General features: G+C 40.6%; 2 protein-coding genes across 2 annotated transcripts; both read left to right on the top strand.

The window, feature by feature from the left end:
- Nucleotides 1–4,694: 4,694 nt before the first annotated feature.
- On the top strand, nt 4,695–7,325 carry LOC128760386 (elastase-1-like). The gene is made up of 8 exons (XM_053867782.1): nt 4,695–4,779; nt 4,873–4,970; nt 5,320–5,420; nt 5,843–5,968; nt 6,205–6,341; nt 6,417–6,559; nt 6,980–7,129; nt 7,224–7,325. Exons 1-8 carry the CDS (start codon nt 4,740–4,742, stop codon nt 7,233–7,235), a joined length of 807 nt encoding a protein of 268 aa, XP_053723757.1. The 5' UTR covers nt 4,695–4,739; the 3' UTR covers nt 7,236–7,325.
- Nucleotides 7,326–14,116: 6,791 nt separating this feature from the next.
- On the top strand, nt 14,117–17,090 carry LOC128760376 (elastase-1-like). Its single transcript, XM_053867764.1, has 8 exons — nt 14,117–14,217; nt 14,289–14,392; nt 15,110–15,210; nt 15,301–15,426; nt 16,059–16,195; nt 16,268–16,410; nt 16,765–16,914; nt 17,001–17,090. Exons 1-8 carry the CDS (start codon nt 14,178–14,180, stop codon nt 17,010–17,012), a joined length of 813 nt encoding a protein of 270 aa, XP_053723739.1. The 5' UTR covers nt 14,117–14,177; the 3' UTR covers nt 17,013–17,090.
- The last annotated feature ends 669 nt before the right edge of the window (nt 17,091–17,759 follow it).

Raw genomic sequence — 17,759 nt, 5'->3', positions numbered from 1 at the left:
CAGACACACCGGCAGCCCTCAGGGATGTGTCCACTCTCCACTCTCCCGCTACACCTCCACTGCTCTTCTGACGTTTGCTGATGACACCACCATCATTCAGGGTGGTGATGGGTGCAAGCGGAGCAGCCAAAACAATCTTGACCTGAACATACTTCAGATTAGATTGCCTTTGTTATATAAGTAAATATAGTATATAGTAATGCTAATTTGTTATTGTAGATAAGTATCTCTCATGTTGCATTCCTTATTTTCATGTGACTAGAGGTGTACTTCTCAAATCGTTGGGGAACCCCCTGGGTGAGGCGCATTTGACCTCAGAACATACTTTTTTGCTGTACTAGAATAAGGAGTAATTGCACATCCACTCATGATTTTTTTTTTTTTTTCAGGCAAATCAAGATGAGCTGTATGCCATTCTTTTTTTATTTTCTTTAATGTTAACAAGGATACAATGTTACACAGAGGTGTACTTTTATACACAAATGATACTACAAGTAACATCTAACTTATACGGAGCCCTGGAAGTGACATGTATGGTTTATTTTTTTTGGATGTGGCATGCATGACTTTATATTTTTTTTGCCCGAGGTAGCAGTTATCTCGAGATAATTTTTATCTCAAGATACAATGGTAACGGTCAACGTTGTCAGTCACAGTCTGCAAGTCTGTGCGCTTTTAACACTCTGATCAAGAGCCTTCTACTCAAAATAATACCATATGTGGCTAAGCTATATATAGCGTATTACGTGTCCCTGGAAGCGACATGCATGACTTCATTTTTTTATCCCGAGATAAAACTTATCTCGAGATACAAATTATTTCGAGATAACTGTTATCTCGGGAGAAAAAAAATAAAGTCATGCATGCCACGTGGTATTATTTTGAGTAGAAGGCACTTGATCAGAGTGTTAAAAGTGCACAGACTTTGCTGTCTGCAATATTCTGACTTGCCGACACCGAATGACAACGTTGACGAACAGTTACTAAGCCATGGGAGACATAGTGGTTACAGGAAGTCATCGTTTCTTGAGATAAAAATTATCTCCAGATATGAATTATCACAAGATATCTCGGGCTAAAAAAAACAAAGTCATGCACTTCACATCCAAAAAAATAAACACATGCATGTCACTTCCAGGGCTCCGTAAACTTACAACCACGGCCAGTTTATTTTTATTTTTTTTAATTAAATGCCTGGCACCGCAGCACGTAGCAACCCGACAACGCGTACGACAGTTACGGCAGCACAGTATCCCAGCAACTCACTCTCACACAGCCATCTACCACTACAGTAGTAACTATAACCCTCGCGTCCGCTATTTTGAATGGCATTCCACTTACGTCCAATCTGTCTTACGACCGGTTGGTCGGAACCGATCCCAGTCGTAAGTCAGATGTCACTTGTATTTACGCATGCAAAACGTTTACTCCTCCCTCCTTGAGAAGCACTGGACTTGAGAGACAACAAATCTGCAACCACAGAAATCCATGCATGTGTTGAAACTTGGCTTCACAGGTTTGATTCTGATCCTGATTTTCACATCTTAATTCATAGCCTCAAATGCCAACCTCAATTTTGCCCTCATTAAACACTGAACGCACTTTGGAAACAGCATCAACAGCATAAGTTCATGGGTCCTCAAGCATGGCAAACAATCCACATCTACTCCATGATAACCCTTGTTGTCTTCCTACCCCAGAGCCAAGCAGGGCATCTCAGCATTCTTTATTTATTTTCATTTCACAACCTCAATCTCCTCCATGAGAGTGAGACATTTTTATGGGAACCAAATCGACAGTTCATTAACGAAGGGAAGCGATATCGAGAGCAAACATCTTTAATTAACACAGCCACAGCTTTTCCTGTCTTTGATCTCTCGCTCTCTTGTCTTGGTGGGAGAAAAGAAAAAAGGGGTTTGGAGGAGTGCATGAGAACATGGTGGAATCAGGATGTCGTGCGGCAGCAGGACCTTCTTCTGCGCAAGTGCGTCATGGGGCCAGCTCAAGTCCAGCTATCACTCTAAGAGCCTGATAGTCCCAAATCTATGCTGTTTTAATGACTTTCTGTCCGACTAAAGGCAGCTTTAGACAAGATTTGATTGTCCACTAACCAATGGTTTAGATGATTCGAGGACTAGTGTCGATATAGCAGAGAAAAAATATTCAAGTCAGTTCTCACACTTTTTTCTGCAACAGAAATTGTTTTCTTTTTCCTTCTCTCTTCTACTGCAGCCCCGCATTAAAACAAAAACATGCCTTTCATACACATCTGAATCACAATGCGTTTAAATTCAAAGCGAGTAGTGAGTCTTTAGCATCACCTAGCGTTCAAAACTTACACTGATTCGACTCGCATCGATTTTGAGAAATACTACTGCTGTTACTGTATAATAATAATAATAACAACAACAACAATAATAATGATACTACTACTACTAATAATAATGCCCTGATTTTGTATACCTATTGAAATACAAATGTAACAGGTTAAACACCTATTTTTTTCATTATTGACAGACAATTAATGGTCGATTGTCCTGCAGCACAAATAAAACATCAATCCATCTACTTGGAAATTAAATGGTGACCATAAATTCTTGTCATTTCTCTCAAGTCATTTTTCATGGAAAGAGCATTTTGCATCTACTTGTAGCGTTTGACAATGCCTTATTTGTGAAACTGTGACCAAAGCACACTGAGCATCAAAGCCAGGTCAGCATCACTCGAGGTGACAGAAGTGGTGGGCAGCTCTTAAACGCAGCACATGAAACACCCCTGTGGCAGTTTTGATGAAAGCACTCTGTGGATCAAACTCTTGCTCTCGGTCTGGGTCATCCGTGGATGCCCTGCAGGAGAGCGTTTACCACCACAGTTGAGCACTTGAGTAATTCACTCCACTCGTCTCCCAGCAGTATCTTGCTATCTTTTTAATTCCTGTCCTGGGCTTGGCAAAATCCCTCTGCTGTGTCGCTGACCACAGTGCTGTCATGGACGTCTTGGCCGTGGCTGAGTGACCATGTTGCAAGGCTGTTTACTGGGGGCCACTTGATCCACTCTGTTAGGCAGGGACAGAAAACACTTCTATAAGAATCACATTTATTTGAATTATTTCTCATCTTCATTTTTATTTATATTTATTTATTTTCTTTTTCAGTTTGTAGAGTCACAGTAATGCAAAATGGTGTTGAAGACAGTTCATCTGACACAAGTCACTTGTATCCACTTGAAAAGAGGACAAATATAAACTCTAAAAAAATCTCATATTCACTTTCTATGTCCGTCATCCCTTACTTATAGTGAAAGTAGCAGACTGTAATCTTTCTGTGTGCGACTCTTCAAACATGAAATGTAATATATTCTCAATGACTGCAAACACCATGAAAAGAAGCGATATAAAGTATTAAAAGCGAGAGACGGCAGATGAGTAGTGCTGTTTTTTCTGAATCAAACGCTGTAGATCTCTGCCCTCTCAGAGGCAGGAGTCATCCTAAGAAAACATTTTCCTATGTTTACCTCATAATTCATTTAAATGAGCCTGGATGCTCGCCAAACTTGCATTCCCTTACATCAGACAATTCACGAGACATTTGAGTGCTAAGGGGACAGATTTTGCATAAATAGGACAGACCGTATCCAAGTTCAAAGGAATGGTGCGCATGTCTCCACCGCCCCAGCAGTGGCTGGTCCGTTTCCCTCCGACAAATCAACACACACACGGAGTTGAACACCAGACCCCACAAAAGCTGGGTTCACATTGTGGACTGAGAAACTGAACCAAACATACTTGTGTCAAGTGAATGCAAGTCACAGATTCCTCTCATCAAGATCAAATGATTTTTTTCTTTCTTTTTTTCAGGATTTTGTTTTGTACAGCAGGAAATTGTTCCAATTTGGCTGCTGGAATTCTTGGCTTGATCACTGTGTTTTTCAAACAAATTCTATTTTTCTTCAGTCTATCTCTATATACATATATAATGACTTCAGCCTATTCATAATTTATAGCGTATTTATCTATCTATATACTGTTTATATCTCTCTATATATACTGTATATATAGATATATATACTGTTGCACTGTTATCATAGTATCACACTTTTATCAGTAGAATTCATTAATATTAAAAACATTACTGCAAATACATTTTATGTCTTGTTTGTTTAGCTTTATGTTCCTCAGTTTTAAAAAACTATTGTTGTTAAAATATTGCTGTTTTTCACTGAGAAACATTTTCTCTCAATAATCGGATTTTTCCACTGCATTTGCAACATTTACTTTACTTATTATTATATATTGCAACAGCCTGTCAGAACAGGCCCGAATTTCACACCATGTAAGAGGAAAGTTAAGCGCGATGCAGGGACTAACTGATGGAAAAAGGGGTCATGTGGACCAACCCGATACTGAAGTACCCACATGGTCTGCTCCTCTGGTAATGTTGATCTCTCACGCTTACTGGAACTTCATCACAAATGTGTTTGCCAGAGATACACAATATTCAGTGACTTTCAATCAGACACATATTGAAAACGCTTCCCGTCAATTGAGTAATGCTTTATGTCATTTCATATTCTGAATCCATTTCCTGCCGTAACCATCTGGCAGTTGGCGATAACAGTGTGGGAAGCACAACAGGTGAGCAAGGAAGTGCAGTTTTCCACATGCACTGAAGGTTACACCGAGGTATAAAAGGAAAGAAAAGGAGTGCTTGGTCGTTGCAGAGACGTGACAGACTGCAGACATGCTGAGGTTTTTGTTGTTGACAACTCTGGCAGCCTTGGGTGAGAAAAACACAAAACTCTTACCGTGTTTCAGAAAAACATTTGCACTCCTTTCTTCTGTGACTGTTAAAGCAATTTCGTTTTTTCCCGCAGCGCTGGCTGAGGAGCAGCCTGAGCCCAGGTATCTGGAGGACAGTCCTGAAAGGGTTGTTGGAGGTGAGGTGGCTTCACCAAACTCCTGGCCCTGGCAGGTAAAATGCTGAAGCATTTATGGGATTAAAAAGTGCATCAATGATGAACAGACAAGAATGTTGTCCAAGGACCCCCGTATAATAATCCGGCTTATCAAAGAAATAAATTCCACCATCAGCGCCAGATGCCAGAGGCATCATTTATAGTTCAGTCTTCACTGATTTCAACTCAAACAAATGAAAATCGAACCCTTTCATACTTGTTCAAATTCTTCTGAGTTAAGTCCAAAAACATGAGAGTTATTGGTCCAGCAGACGGTTCCCATGTGGCTCATGGTTCCTATTTGAGCATGACTTATTTCATTATTAGTCATACAATTCTAACCGAAGCTCTCATTTTGCCCGACAGATTTCTCTTCAGTACAGATCAGGCAGCAACTACTACCACACCTGTGGAGGAACTCTGATCGAGAAGGGCTGGGTGATGACTGCTGCCCACTGCGTGGACAGGTACGAAGGTTACTTCAGACAAGCTTGGTCGAAAACCACTTATCATCTGTGCTGCTTCATTTCAAAATAATTGAGTTGTGAAATTATTATATTTCATAACTAAATAGAATAATTTCAATAGAATTATATTGTCCTGCTTCTATTAATTTTGTGGAGAGAGAGCTCAAGGGAGGCGAAGAGGAGAGTGCAAACAGGGTCGACCAGGTCTCAATATTTCAATCAACTTTCCAAACTTACTGACTGAACACATTTACAATGATCTCATGTGAATGTGCTCAAAGTGCTCTTATGATCAAAGAGAAACAACTTAATAATTTAGGTCACTTTTGGTGACAAAAACATAAATAAAATACACTTCTTTCTTCTGTTACTAACATGGTAAGTTGTTGATATGAAGTTGCTTTTATGCTAAAATATTGCAGCTCAAGGACCTGGCGTGTAGTTTTGGGCGAACACGCTCTGAACAGCAACAGCGGCCGCGAGCAGATCAAGTCCGTCAGCAAGGTTTACATCCACCCTGGATGGGATTCCAGCAGCGTCGCTAAAGGGTGAGAATAGCACTGATGCTGATGTCACGATGAGGTTTCATGAAACAATGTGAGCATTTTCAGATCGCTCACGGTTTCAAAATAAAGTGAGATTTAATGGAAAAAAAAACATTATGATGTGGGGAGTGCCATCTAGTGGCCACTGAAAATGAAGACACAGTTTCATGAAACCACATCAGCCGGCCACTACTACAGTATGTAGCCTATTGTCGCAAAATTCACCTGTAACTCTCCAGTTACGACATTGCCCTGCTGCGTCTGTCCTCTGACGCCACCCTGAACTCCTACGTCCAGCTGGGCTCCCTGCCTCCGTCTGGCCAGATCCTGCCTCACAACAACTTTTGCTACATCACCGGATGGGGTCGCACCTCCAGTGAGTTGGCACCACGCTGTCTGTGAATGTACAGTGTCTGCCAGGTCAAACATGAGTTCACTCCTCGACATGTAGCCGGCGGCAGCCTCTCCCAGCAGCTGAAACAGGCCTACCTTCCTGTGGTGGACCACAAGACCTGCACCAGCTCTGGCTGGTGGGGCAGCACCGTCAAGACCACCATGGTGTGTGCAGGTGGCGCTGCTGAGGCTGGTTGCAACGTAAGTGATTTAATACAACTTTCTGATGTATGTGAAATGCTCTTTTATACCACTCTTAAACAACAAAAGAACTATTCATTTGAATGAATCACTAGCCACTTTTCAAGAGTGAAAACCGAAGAAGTGTGTGTGATCTGCGTGCAGACTCTGAAGGCTTCACACCCCAGACAGAAATCCATTCTACTCATCACAAGAGAAAGTAATGAATGCATACATTAGAGTCTTTGGCCCTGGATTTGAGAGTGTCTCATCCTTTTCCTTAGATGACTTTCCATTTGCCAGCTGAGTCATCCAATGATTAGATGTCACCTAAAAAAAACACACAGAAGTCATTTGTGAGATTTAATCTGCCAATAAGGGAACTGTTCAATATTCATCAGTGAATAATTGCAACCCTGTGTTTTCCTTGATTCCTCTCAGGGCGACTCCGGCGGCCCTCTCAACTGCTTGGTGAATGGAAAGTACACAGTGCACGGCATCGCCAGCTTCGTCTCAGGCTTCGGCTGCAACGCTCGACAGAAGCCCACCGTCTTCACCCGCGTGTCTGCCTACATCAGCTGGATGGACTCGGTCAGTATGAGTCACGGAACTGAGCTTCCTACTGCATGATGCCAGTGTAGGTGATTGGTTGTTTCAATACTAAACCCGTCCTTCCCTTCGCTAGATCATGTCCTAAGGAGAAGATGGCATCTCATCACATCTCCATGAGACCAACTACAGCGCTAGCATCTGGCTTCATCTCAACACAATAAATGGGTCAAACCTTTGTCTGAAGCCCTGTTTTTTTAAATTAATACATTAGAACATTGTTCTATTGTCCACAAGAGGACTTTCCTGTCGGCTGATCTGTGTGGTGTCGATTTAAACAAGCTCTTCATCTTCGGTATCAGCCAGGATACTGGCAGCAAGTGTTCTAACTAGCCCAGAAAAAGTATGAGCCTGTCTTTCTTCCTAAAACAAGCACAGTGGCAGGAGAAAACAACTTTTCAGATGCCGTTCACATTTGACACAAAAACTGTTTGCCTGACAAATCTTAGGATAAACTACCATAACTAAATTCTTGACCATTTCTAATAGTGTCTGCATCATGGTCAACAAATCAAAGACAATATGCACAAAATGGTGCAAAAAATATATAAGTAAATAAAAGTAATATCTAGTAAAATGCAACGGGTGATCACAATGTTATTTCCACCACTGCAGATTAAATTAAAAAAAAAAAAAAAGATCTGAATCAACATAAGCACCAAATAGGAAGAGGTGTACACACTTAACATAAGAAAATCAGATCCACAAACTAACATATAGTTCTCTGACCAGGAATCGAATCCCAGCTATGGCAGTGAGAGCGCTGAGTCCTAAGTAAATTCTAACCTGGTTATAAATGATCTGGATCAGTGCCATAGTTGAATAATCTGTTCTGAATTCTAACAATGAGGGTTTGTTGTTCTCCGGGTTCGATTCCTGAGCCAGGTAAAATTAAGTTTTAGTTCTTCATCCCCGCCACCAAGGAGATTGTGTTTTCCACTGCGTTGGTTTGTCTGTTTATTTGTCTTTGTTAAAAAAAAAAAAAAAAAGTTATGGACGGATATTGGATGAAGTGGGACAACCAACAAATCATTCTGCAGAGGAAAATTCAGGGTTTCACATTTTTTGAAACTGTGGAGGAGCTTCACCCAAAATAAACAAATAAATAATCACAAAACGGAATGCAGCCAATAAAGAAGCGACAAAGAAAATAGGGATGCTCCAATGAGGGTTTTTGCTGCCGATCACCGATACTGATCAGCCAGAGTGAGAATCACCACCGATCACTGATACTGGTCACATGGATTGACAATGAATTTGTAATGAAAATGATGAGACCTTCTCTGTGCATGTGAAAACATGAAGCATTAAATCATTTTAATTCCAACACGTTTTAATATACCTCTTCAAGAAGGCAAAAAAAAAAAAAAAACGTGCAGAATGCAGCAACTATTCTGTCAAAAGGACAAGTGAAAAACATTTAATTTGATGTGAGACATCACAGTTTGGTGAGTCTGCAGAGACTTCGTCTATGTCGGTGAAATATAGCGGGACTCTGAGACAGAGAGCTCTGCATCTATCAAAGTTTCCACTCTGGACGTAAGTTTCAGATTCAGGTGGCTGACAAACGCTGCACCTGACTCCAAAACAGCGACGGATCCGGTCATTTCCGTTTCTGTCTCCGTATGAACGACACCTGCACACCATGCACTGTGAAACAGATTAGCATTCCGAATGTCATGCTAGGAACAGCGGGTGTTAACAGACTGCTACTGAGGAACCAGCGGTCTCACTTTCATGAGCCTGGAAAACTCTGTGCTCCGTCAATTGCTGGAGCTTTAAATGGCATATTTAATTTGAACTCAGTTGAATCAAATCAGCCGATCACGATTGGTGAGCGATCGATCGGTGCATCCCTAAAAGAGGAAGATGGAAAAGTTTTGAATTTGTGACATTAAAAATGCTAGTTTTTGTTCACGAAAAGCAAATCTTTCTCCAGTCAGCAGTGGTGCATCTCTTCGTACGTGTATGTCCTGAGATCGCAACTTGAGATCTGCAAGCAACAGGCTTCAGTCATTATGAGGTTTCTTCCAGGATTTTTCTGTTGATTTCCCTCATGTTCAATTTCACCACCATGACGTGTTTTCTGCTTGTTTTGATGTTTCAATACCACTTTGTTTAAATACGTCTGACCTCGTGAGAGATCATCTTGAAAAAGAGCTGTGGCAGCACGTCGCGTGCGTAGCGGAGATCCTAAAATTAGAGCGATGCAGCTGAGTAAAGCTGCATGTACTCACCAATGGAAAAGTGAGTCATGTGGACCAACTCGCCACACTGACTGGAACTTTATCACAAATGTGTTTCCCACAGATACAGTGACTTTCAATCATACACAGATTGAAAACACTTCCAGTCAATATACTAATGTGGGCCATGGCTGCTTTATGTCATTTCATATTCTGAATCCCTTTCCTGCCGTAACCATATGGTGGTCTGCGATAAGAACGTGGGAAGTACGACAGATGAGCATGGCAGTCAGGGATGTGCAGTTTTCCACATGCGTTGAAGGGTGAACAGAGATATAAAAGGACAGAAAGTGCTTGGTCATTGCCGAAACGTAACAGACTGCAGACATGCTAGGGTTTTTGCTGTTGTCAACTCTTGAGTGAGAGGACCGCGGAAGGGGTTTCGGACTGAAGCACAAAATCCTTCTTAATCACATTTGCACTTCTGTCAGCTGTGACTGATTTAAAAACAAAAAATGGTTTGTTTTTCCCGCAGTGCTGCCTGAGGAGCAAGCGAGCCTGTCAGGTGTGCCGTGAGAAATGATCCAGTTTCACCTCATTTGTCCGGAGATAGATGTGAGCGATATGACATGACATTAAGTCATGAACAATTAGAATGTGAGAACAATCTACCAATGTGAGGAGATCACATGGATTCGCTGACATTCTTTCTATCCACTGTACTGTAGAGCTACAGTGTGTTGATGCACTGATCCATCTGTCAAAGCAGTGCTGCTGTGGTGAAGAAGCCGCTCACATGCGCAACTTCCAGCTGTTTTTAAACCTGATGCCCCTCTAACTTGACCACACACTTTCACCACAGAACAATGGAGGGAAGGATCCTGGTCAGACCCGCGACGCCAAAGACTGTCTGCACCGCGAAGCTAACAGAGCTAACGTATAAAGTGACACCTCACTTGATACTCATAGACTGCCAAAATTTGGTTTGTGGTTTAAAAGTTGGCAAAAAACTAAATGCACGACAAAATAATAAGTGTGCTCCAAAATGTGAAGAGAGAAAGAATCATTGTTTTTATGAAGAAGTTCATGCAAAGAATGCTAAGGATTTGTCTGGGAATTGAAAACTACAATAAAACCATGCAAAAGAGAAGCACTAAAATCGAAAAAGTTACTTAAAGTAAGTAAATAAATAAATAAATATTGATATATTTTGCCATATTGCCCGCCCCTTTCTGGACACATTTGAAACAAATACCTTTTCTTGTTTTGTTTCTGCAAATAGCATGGCAAAATAAAAACCGAGTCACCGTGTTTTTCACAGTTGAATAGGGATTTTCTATAGGACTTTAAGCACAAGTGCACTTTGCCCAAGGTTCCTTTTGTGGTGTGCCTCTGGATTTTTTTAATGAACCGAGGGTTCCATGGCTTGAAAAAGGTTGAAAAACACTGAGGCAAAGGATGGGAAAGATTTGTCTGGAAACTTTCCAAACTAGAATAAAATAGTGCGAAAGAGACTGTGATAAAATGGAAAAGTTATTTTAAATAAATAAATCATGATATATATTTTGCCTTATTGCCCACCCCTTTCTAGAGACATTTTAAACAAACACATTTTCTGCCATTTGTTTCTGTAAATTGCTTGCCAAAACAGCCCAGTATCAGTAAAAGGGCTAAGCACAATTGTGTGTTGGTCAAGGTTCCTTCGGTAGTGAGCCTCTGGATTTTTCCAACGAAGAGTGCCGTGGCTTAAGAAGGGTTGATAAACACTCTCGATCATAAACACATAAAGTTGTCATGTCAACACCACTCCGTGAGAATACCAACTACAGCACTGGCATCTGGTTTCACCACAACACAGTAAATTGTGTCGAAGCTTTGTCTGAAGTTTTATTTTAGAAATTTATGATGAAATTAATAGATATGAAATATTTAATACAAGTAACATGGCATTCGTCTTACGTCCAATATGACTTACGACCGGTTGGTCGGAACCAATCCGTCGTAAATTGGATGTTACTTGCACTGACCCTCTACCCTTCCTGTCGCCTTGCCTTGCTTTACGTAGATGACGTAAAACAGCAGGCGCCAGTGTTTGACCCAGTTACAATGACCAACGGTTGTGCATCGACTGAAAATCGTATTCAATTTTTGTTTTTGTATACACAGAATGGAAACACGATTTCTTCTTTTGTCTTTTTTTCTTTTGTCTCAGTTGAATTCGGGTCAGGGACCCTTTAGTGTTACCCTTTCACACACTCTTCCCCCACATTCTGTTTATAAACATCAAGACCCAAAGGCTTTCACCACAAAGTCCCATGTGTGAGCCACAAGGTGGAGGTTCAAAATATAATTTGTTGAATTAGATGTATATTTAATGTGCATGTTATCTGTTCAGCCCACAACTGGACTGACAGACAGTCTGGGCTTATACATTCTTCCAGCCCCCACAGCACAAATCAGAGAGCAGCACACACCTGAACCCTCACCCCATACCCCCGGCGAAACCCAATGATCACTCAGAGAAGAAATTCTGAATGCACAGCTAATAACCACAACACAATTCTTCCAGCACTCGTTCCGTCTTCAAAGTGATACAAAGATTAAAAATACATTTCTGCAGCTCATAAACCTCAGGTAAGATATGCTCTCATTCTCTCCCACTTTTCTATTATTCACAGCAGATGGAGTTAACGCACTGTGAGTCTTGTTTAAATGATAATTTTGGAAAAGTTTCTTTGGAAACTTCCTGAGTTATTCCAGCGAGATGGAATCACATGAATTGAAGAGACAGGCTGCGATGTTAATGAGAAAAATAAATATTGAGGTTAATATTCAGGCGGAGACGCTCACTCTCTATCGCACGCAGCATCTCTAAACCTAGCAGAGGAAGCAGTTGCTCCACAATGAGCTGTTTGGTGACACCATCGAACAGACTCACCTTGTTACTGTCATCGCAACTGCTGGTGGAAGAAAGCTGTTCGTGTCAGGAGGGATGCAGCTGGAGGACTGACACCACCGCTGAAGCTGAAAATGAATAGTTGCGACTCTTAATTCACAAACTAGGTTAGCAATGGGAGAAAATAATAAATAAATAGGTTCAATAGTGTGCCTGCATCTGGAGTTCTATTACAAAGACTTCCACAATAAAATTCACACATTTACTCACACACAAAAAAATCATATTTCATTCTTCATATTTACTTAGTTGTTTATCGCCAGACAAAATTCCCATCTTAATACAATCTGTATTGGCATTTAAGAAAAGTACTACTGTACCAGGACAGTTGACCAGGAAGTGAGGCGAGACAATCAGCTGCCCACGAATTAGTAACTCAAGCTCACCTGGGCAGCGACCACTGCTGTTGCACACTGGAAGAATTTGAATTGAATTCTATCAGATGAGAGATTCGTAAATATGATATGAATTTTCTCTTTGTCGAACAGCAATATCATTGTGATCAATGAATATTGCATTTATTTACAAAACTTGGTGAGAATGAGAAGTAGTTCTTTTTCTTTTATTTAGGAGAATGTGTGCGCCCAAGGCGACATGGCCCCTGCCTCTCAACACACGTTCAAAAAGAGGGTCAGTCTGCAGGGGGCGGGTCTAAAGTTCATTATGAGTCAACATGGCGGATCGGAAAGGCACAATTGCAGATTGAAAATCGCTGAAGCTTCATCTTCATCGCCCCAAATTTGTGGAACTTGGCCTTACATGTAAATCTGTTGCTTTTGCCACGTAGATGGTGTTTGTTGTGACCGTAAAGTATGGTACAGATTTCCCCTTTAACCTCTAAAGGTGAGCACAAGTGGAAAATCTTTATAAACTTTGTAATATCATATTTGAAGGTTTTCTGATGCAGCCATCCCTGGACTGTCGACAGTGTGCTCCTGAACACTACTGTAGTCGAGCTGCTCTGAAGAGGTGGAATACTTAGAAGGACTCAAGAACGAGATTGTTTCGTTCTACACCGGCGTAGAACGCTGCCGCTCGCTTTATTGACAGTCCTCTCCAGAGCGCCACATTTCTGTTCCACCTTCAAAATAAAACAGAGCCACACCGTAGTAACACAAAGGAATATCAAATATAACTTCTTACACTACTGCCACCTGCTTTCCAACTGAGTGGTTGATACGTTTTAACACAAATTATACAGGAAAAATACATACAGAACGATAAGTTTTGTAGTTTTCTGAGGTATTTTCATTCTTTATTCATTTTTTTTAATTTCTTCTTTGGATCAAAACTATACAATCAAATTAAAACATAACACAATGGAATTGTGAGTTTGTTTATTCGAAGAATTTACGTAAGGTTTTTTTTTCTGAATGTGTTTCTTTCTATGCAAATGTATTCAAACTGGGTTTTATGCAATGTGTTTACTTTCCCTCCAGCTCTTCATCAATCATTGACCTATGTGGCATTCATGAGATTAAAAACATTGAGGCAAAATAATCCATGCAAATAGAAGCATTACACATCCAACTGGCTGAGAAATTGCCCAGAAGTGGGACATATACTGTACATGCACAGACAGATGGTTCAGACCTATAGTTGCTTTGTATTTATTTAGTTAGTGGCTCTTCCTGACTCACATAGACAGCTTCTGAAGCAACATTTCAACTTATCTGTTTACATTGGACAGTCTGTGAAGTCCACACCATTTACAGCAACACCATACAGATGGAAAAGCTGAGTAAGCTGCTCTGTGAATTCTGCTGCGATAACTGTGTGATGGACGCAGGTGGACGTCTGCTGGCCTTCTCACTCGGGCTTATCACTGTCTGACTATAAAAGAGCTGCAGGTGTTCAGGTCCAGCGCGGAGCGTTTGAGACAGCCGACATGTTCAGGTTCCTTGTGTTCACGATCCTCGCAGCCGTGGGTAAGGCCCGTCTGCTTCTCCTGCCTGGTGGTTTTTATGGTGTCTGACTTGTGTGGTTCTGTTGGGCTCAGTGCTGGCCGAGCTGGAGCCTCAGCCCAGGTACCTGGAGGAGGATGAGGCTGAGGAGAGAGTTGTCGGAGGAGAGGTGGCTAGAGCCAACTCTTGGCCCTGGCAGGTAGAGTCCTCCTATCACTCACTATCAGTAATGAAAATTATTAAAGTTTCTGGATCATGCAAATCATTTCTGTTGCTCATGTTAGTTTACTGGAAAATTAGGAGTAGTGGGAAACAAAAGGGATGTTTACTGAAAAGAAATATACATAAACACACTCGTATACCTTTTTAGATAAGGAAAAAACTTCAAAGTAGAATCCAATATTACCTTAAATTCAATGAAGTGATTTCAGAATAATGAGATAAAAATAAAATTAAAATTAAAATACTGAAAATATTGAATTAAAATTTAAAATAATTTTATGAAACAGTAAATGAAAGCCTCAGTAATTAAAATGGATAACTAATAAGATTTGCTTTTGAAATCATTATGACAATAATAGAACAGAAATTAACAACTGATGATATACACAAATTACATTTTATTTCCTTTCCCCCCTTTTAAAAAAATATGACTATTGAATGTAAAAAAAAATTCAATTTTTATCTTTTTTATAGAAATATGATGCGTGAAAGTAGGATATGACAGTAAACATAAGAGTAAGACATGTAAAGCAATGAGCAGGAATGAGAGGCAATAACGCAAAAAATGTACACACATAATTTGACAATAAACAACTTAAATTTAGCAAAGTTGAAAAGCATAATCAGTGCATTGTATTTATTTCTAAAGTCATTTATGCAATTCAGTTGAAATCATTTGCTTCCAAAATTCCAGATCTCACTTCAGTACAGATCAGGCAGCAGCTACTACCACACCTGTGGAGGGTCTCTGGTCAAGAGAGGATGGGTCATGACTGCTGCTCACTGTGTGGACAGGTGCGAGTTGGCATCCACCTAGATTTATTTCTGGCTGAAGTAAACAGCCTTGCTCTCAGGCATTGACTGGATCGAATCCTGCGTCCACAGCTCCAGGACTTGGCGTGTTGTTCTCGGAGATCACAACATCAACAGCAACGAGGGCAAAGAGCAGTACATGAGCGTCAGCCGCGTCTACATCCACCCCAACTGGAACTCCAACAATGTTGCTGGAGGGTGAGTGTTTTTGGTTTTTGAAACGCCCACACGCTCAAAACCGTAGTGACAATCAATGTATTTTTTGTTATTATATTGGAAAAAATTATTTATTACAGTATTTATGCGGATACGTTTGGGCAGTGTTATGACGGGGAGGTATGAGGCTACCATGTAGAGTTACTCCCAGCAGATGGAGTCAATTTTACGACTGAGCATCTTAAAAACACCACCACACGACGGCTGTTGAAAAAAGTTAACAATACAGCAACAAATTTTCACTGCTTTTTTCACTGGACAAGTTTGTGAGAGGGCTACCGATTAAACAACTCAACAAGAAAGCCGACCCAAGCAAAGACAATATGGTGAAAAAATGGTGACTTATATCACACCTGTGATAATGACTGAGGACAGTATGTACTGTTTCACAAAATGCTGGCCACTGACATATGAAGCCTCTCCAAAAGGGGAGAACCATTGTAAGAGGGAAGGACAAAACTGAGATTTTTTTTCTATTTAATATGTGAAATCTTTATTATATTCTAACATTTTCCTCTCTTTACTCATGAAAAATCAATGAGAAAAGGGAGGCCACCATTAGTTGTGTAAATCATCCATTTTTCCACACATTGACGGAATGATCTGGCCTTCAGCTGGGACATTGCTCTCCTGCGTCTGTCTTCTGAGGCCACCCTCAACAACTACGTCCAGCTGGCTGCTCTGCCCCCTGCCAACCAGGTCCTGCCCCACAAGAACCCCTGCTACATCACCGGATGGGGACGCACCCAGAGTCAGTTTACTATCACCCTGTAAACCAACAACCAGTGAAGAGTCTTCCTGAGGTTTTTCTCTCGACCCACAGCCGGAGGTCAGCTGTCCGCCCAGCTGAAGCAGGCTTCCCTTCCTCTTGTTGACCACAAGACCTGCACCAGCTACGGATGGTGGGGCAGCACTGTCAAGAGCTCCATGGTCTGCGCTGGGGGATACAGCGAGTCTGGTTGCCAGGTGAGTTCAGGACTTATCACAAGCATCAAGTAAAAGTAAATATTGAATAGCATGAAATATGAATAAGTTACTGAGTTACTTTTATAATAGAATAAAAAAAAGCAAGTGCTATAAGCACTGAAAAGGGATCAAATCAAAATGGTATAAAAATGTAAGTATTCAATAACATTAATGCACAACATAACAAATATAGCAAAAAGTGAATAGCTTCCAGCAAAATCGCTCTTTCTGCTCAGCAACTCTATTTTGGGAGAGATACTTGCTCAATTGTGACTGGGACTCTTGAGTTGAGTGTGAAAACAAGGTCACTTTTTCTGAAAAGCTTGTGACATGGCTAATATTTCCTCACTCCAGGGCGACTCTGGTGGCCCCCTGAACTGCAGCGTCGGCGGCCGCTGGGTCGTCCATGGCGTGACCAGCTTCGTGTCCTCCTCCGGATGCAACGCCTACCAGAAGCCAACTGTCTTCACCCGCGTGTCCGCTTACATCAGCTGGATGAACGGGGTCAGAACTCAGCATTGTTTGTCTTTAAGTTCATCTTGTTTATCCCATCACTCTAATTTCAATTTTATTTCTCTTTTATTTCACAGATCATGGGTTAGAAAACAGAGCTAAACCACATGAAGACAATGACACTCACAGGAGTTGTAGTTCATCCAACAGAATAAAGTGTCATAAAACACGCTCTTGCTGTGTGCCTTTTTAAGACTGCTGTCTTTGTATATTCAGAGGAAGAACATAAAACTACCATAGTTATGAGGTGGATCTGACATTTGATTTAACTTTGACTGAAGATGTGAATAAATTAAAATTAACTACATTTATACACACATTTCTTGGCATGTAAGGGTCAGTAGTAAAATACATATTAATGATTAATAGAAGTAGCGCATTGATATTTTTTGTTTTACTTAATTATTTATTTTGTGGCACAACATTAGTATTGTTCACTCCATAACCAAAACAGCTAATCAGTCCCAGAGAAATGAGGAGAACATGATGGAAATGATAGCGTTTTATTTCAGTAAAAACTTGTGGAGAAATATACCCAAGATCTTTAAAAAAATAATAATAAAAATAATAATAAGCAACTTAAACAAAAAAATCACAGCAGACAAAGTACAATTCATAAATCATTAATATTTAGTTGTTGTTTTTTTTAAGCCATAAAGTTTCACAGGGAACTTTTATTTGTACAACAAAAATATTTCTATTATATTATATACTTCAATTCTCTGAAATTATCTGCATCTGTATTCTGTAGAAAGCTCCTTGCAGTTCTCAGTCCTTTACTAGAGGTCAAAGGTGAAATCTCACCCTGGTTATAAACACATTCAACATCAGAGAAA

This window comes from Synchiropus splendidus, chromosome 6 (genome assembly GCF_027744825.2).
Source record: "Synchiropus splendidus isolate RoL2022-P1 chromosome 6, RoL_Sspl_1.0, whole genome shotgun sequence".
NCBI classification, from domain to species: domain Eukaryota; kingdom Metazoa; phylum Chordata; class Actinopteri; order Syngnathiformes; family Callionymidae; genus Synchiropus; species Synchiropus splendidus.
This window is presented reverse-complemented; position numbering and strand designations above follow the sequence as displayed.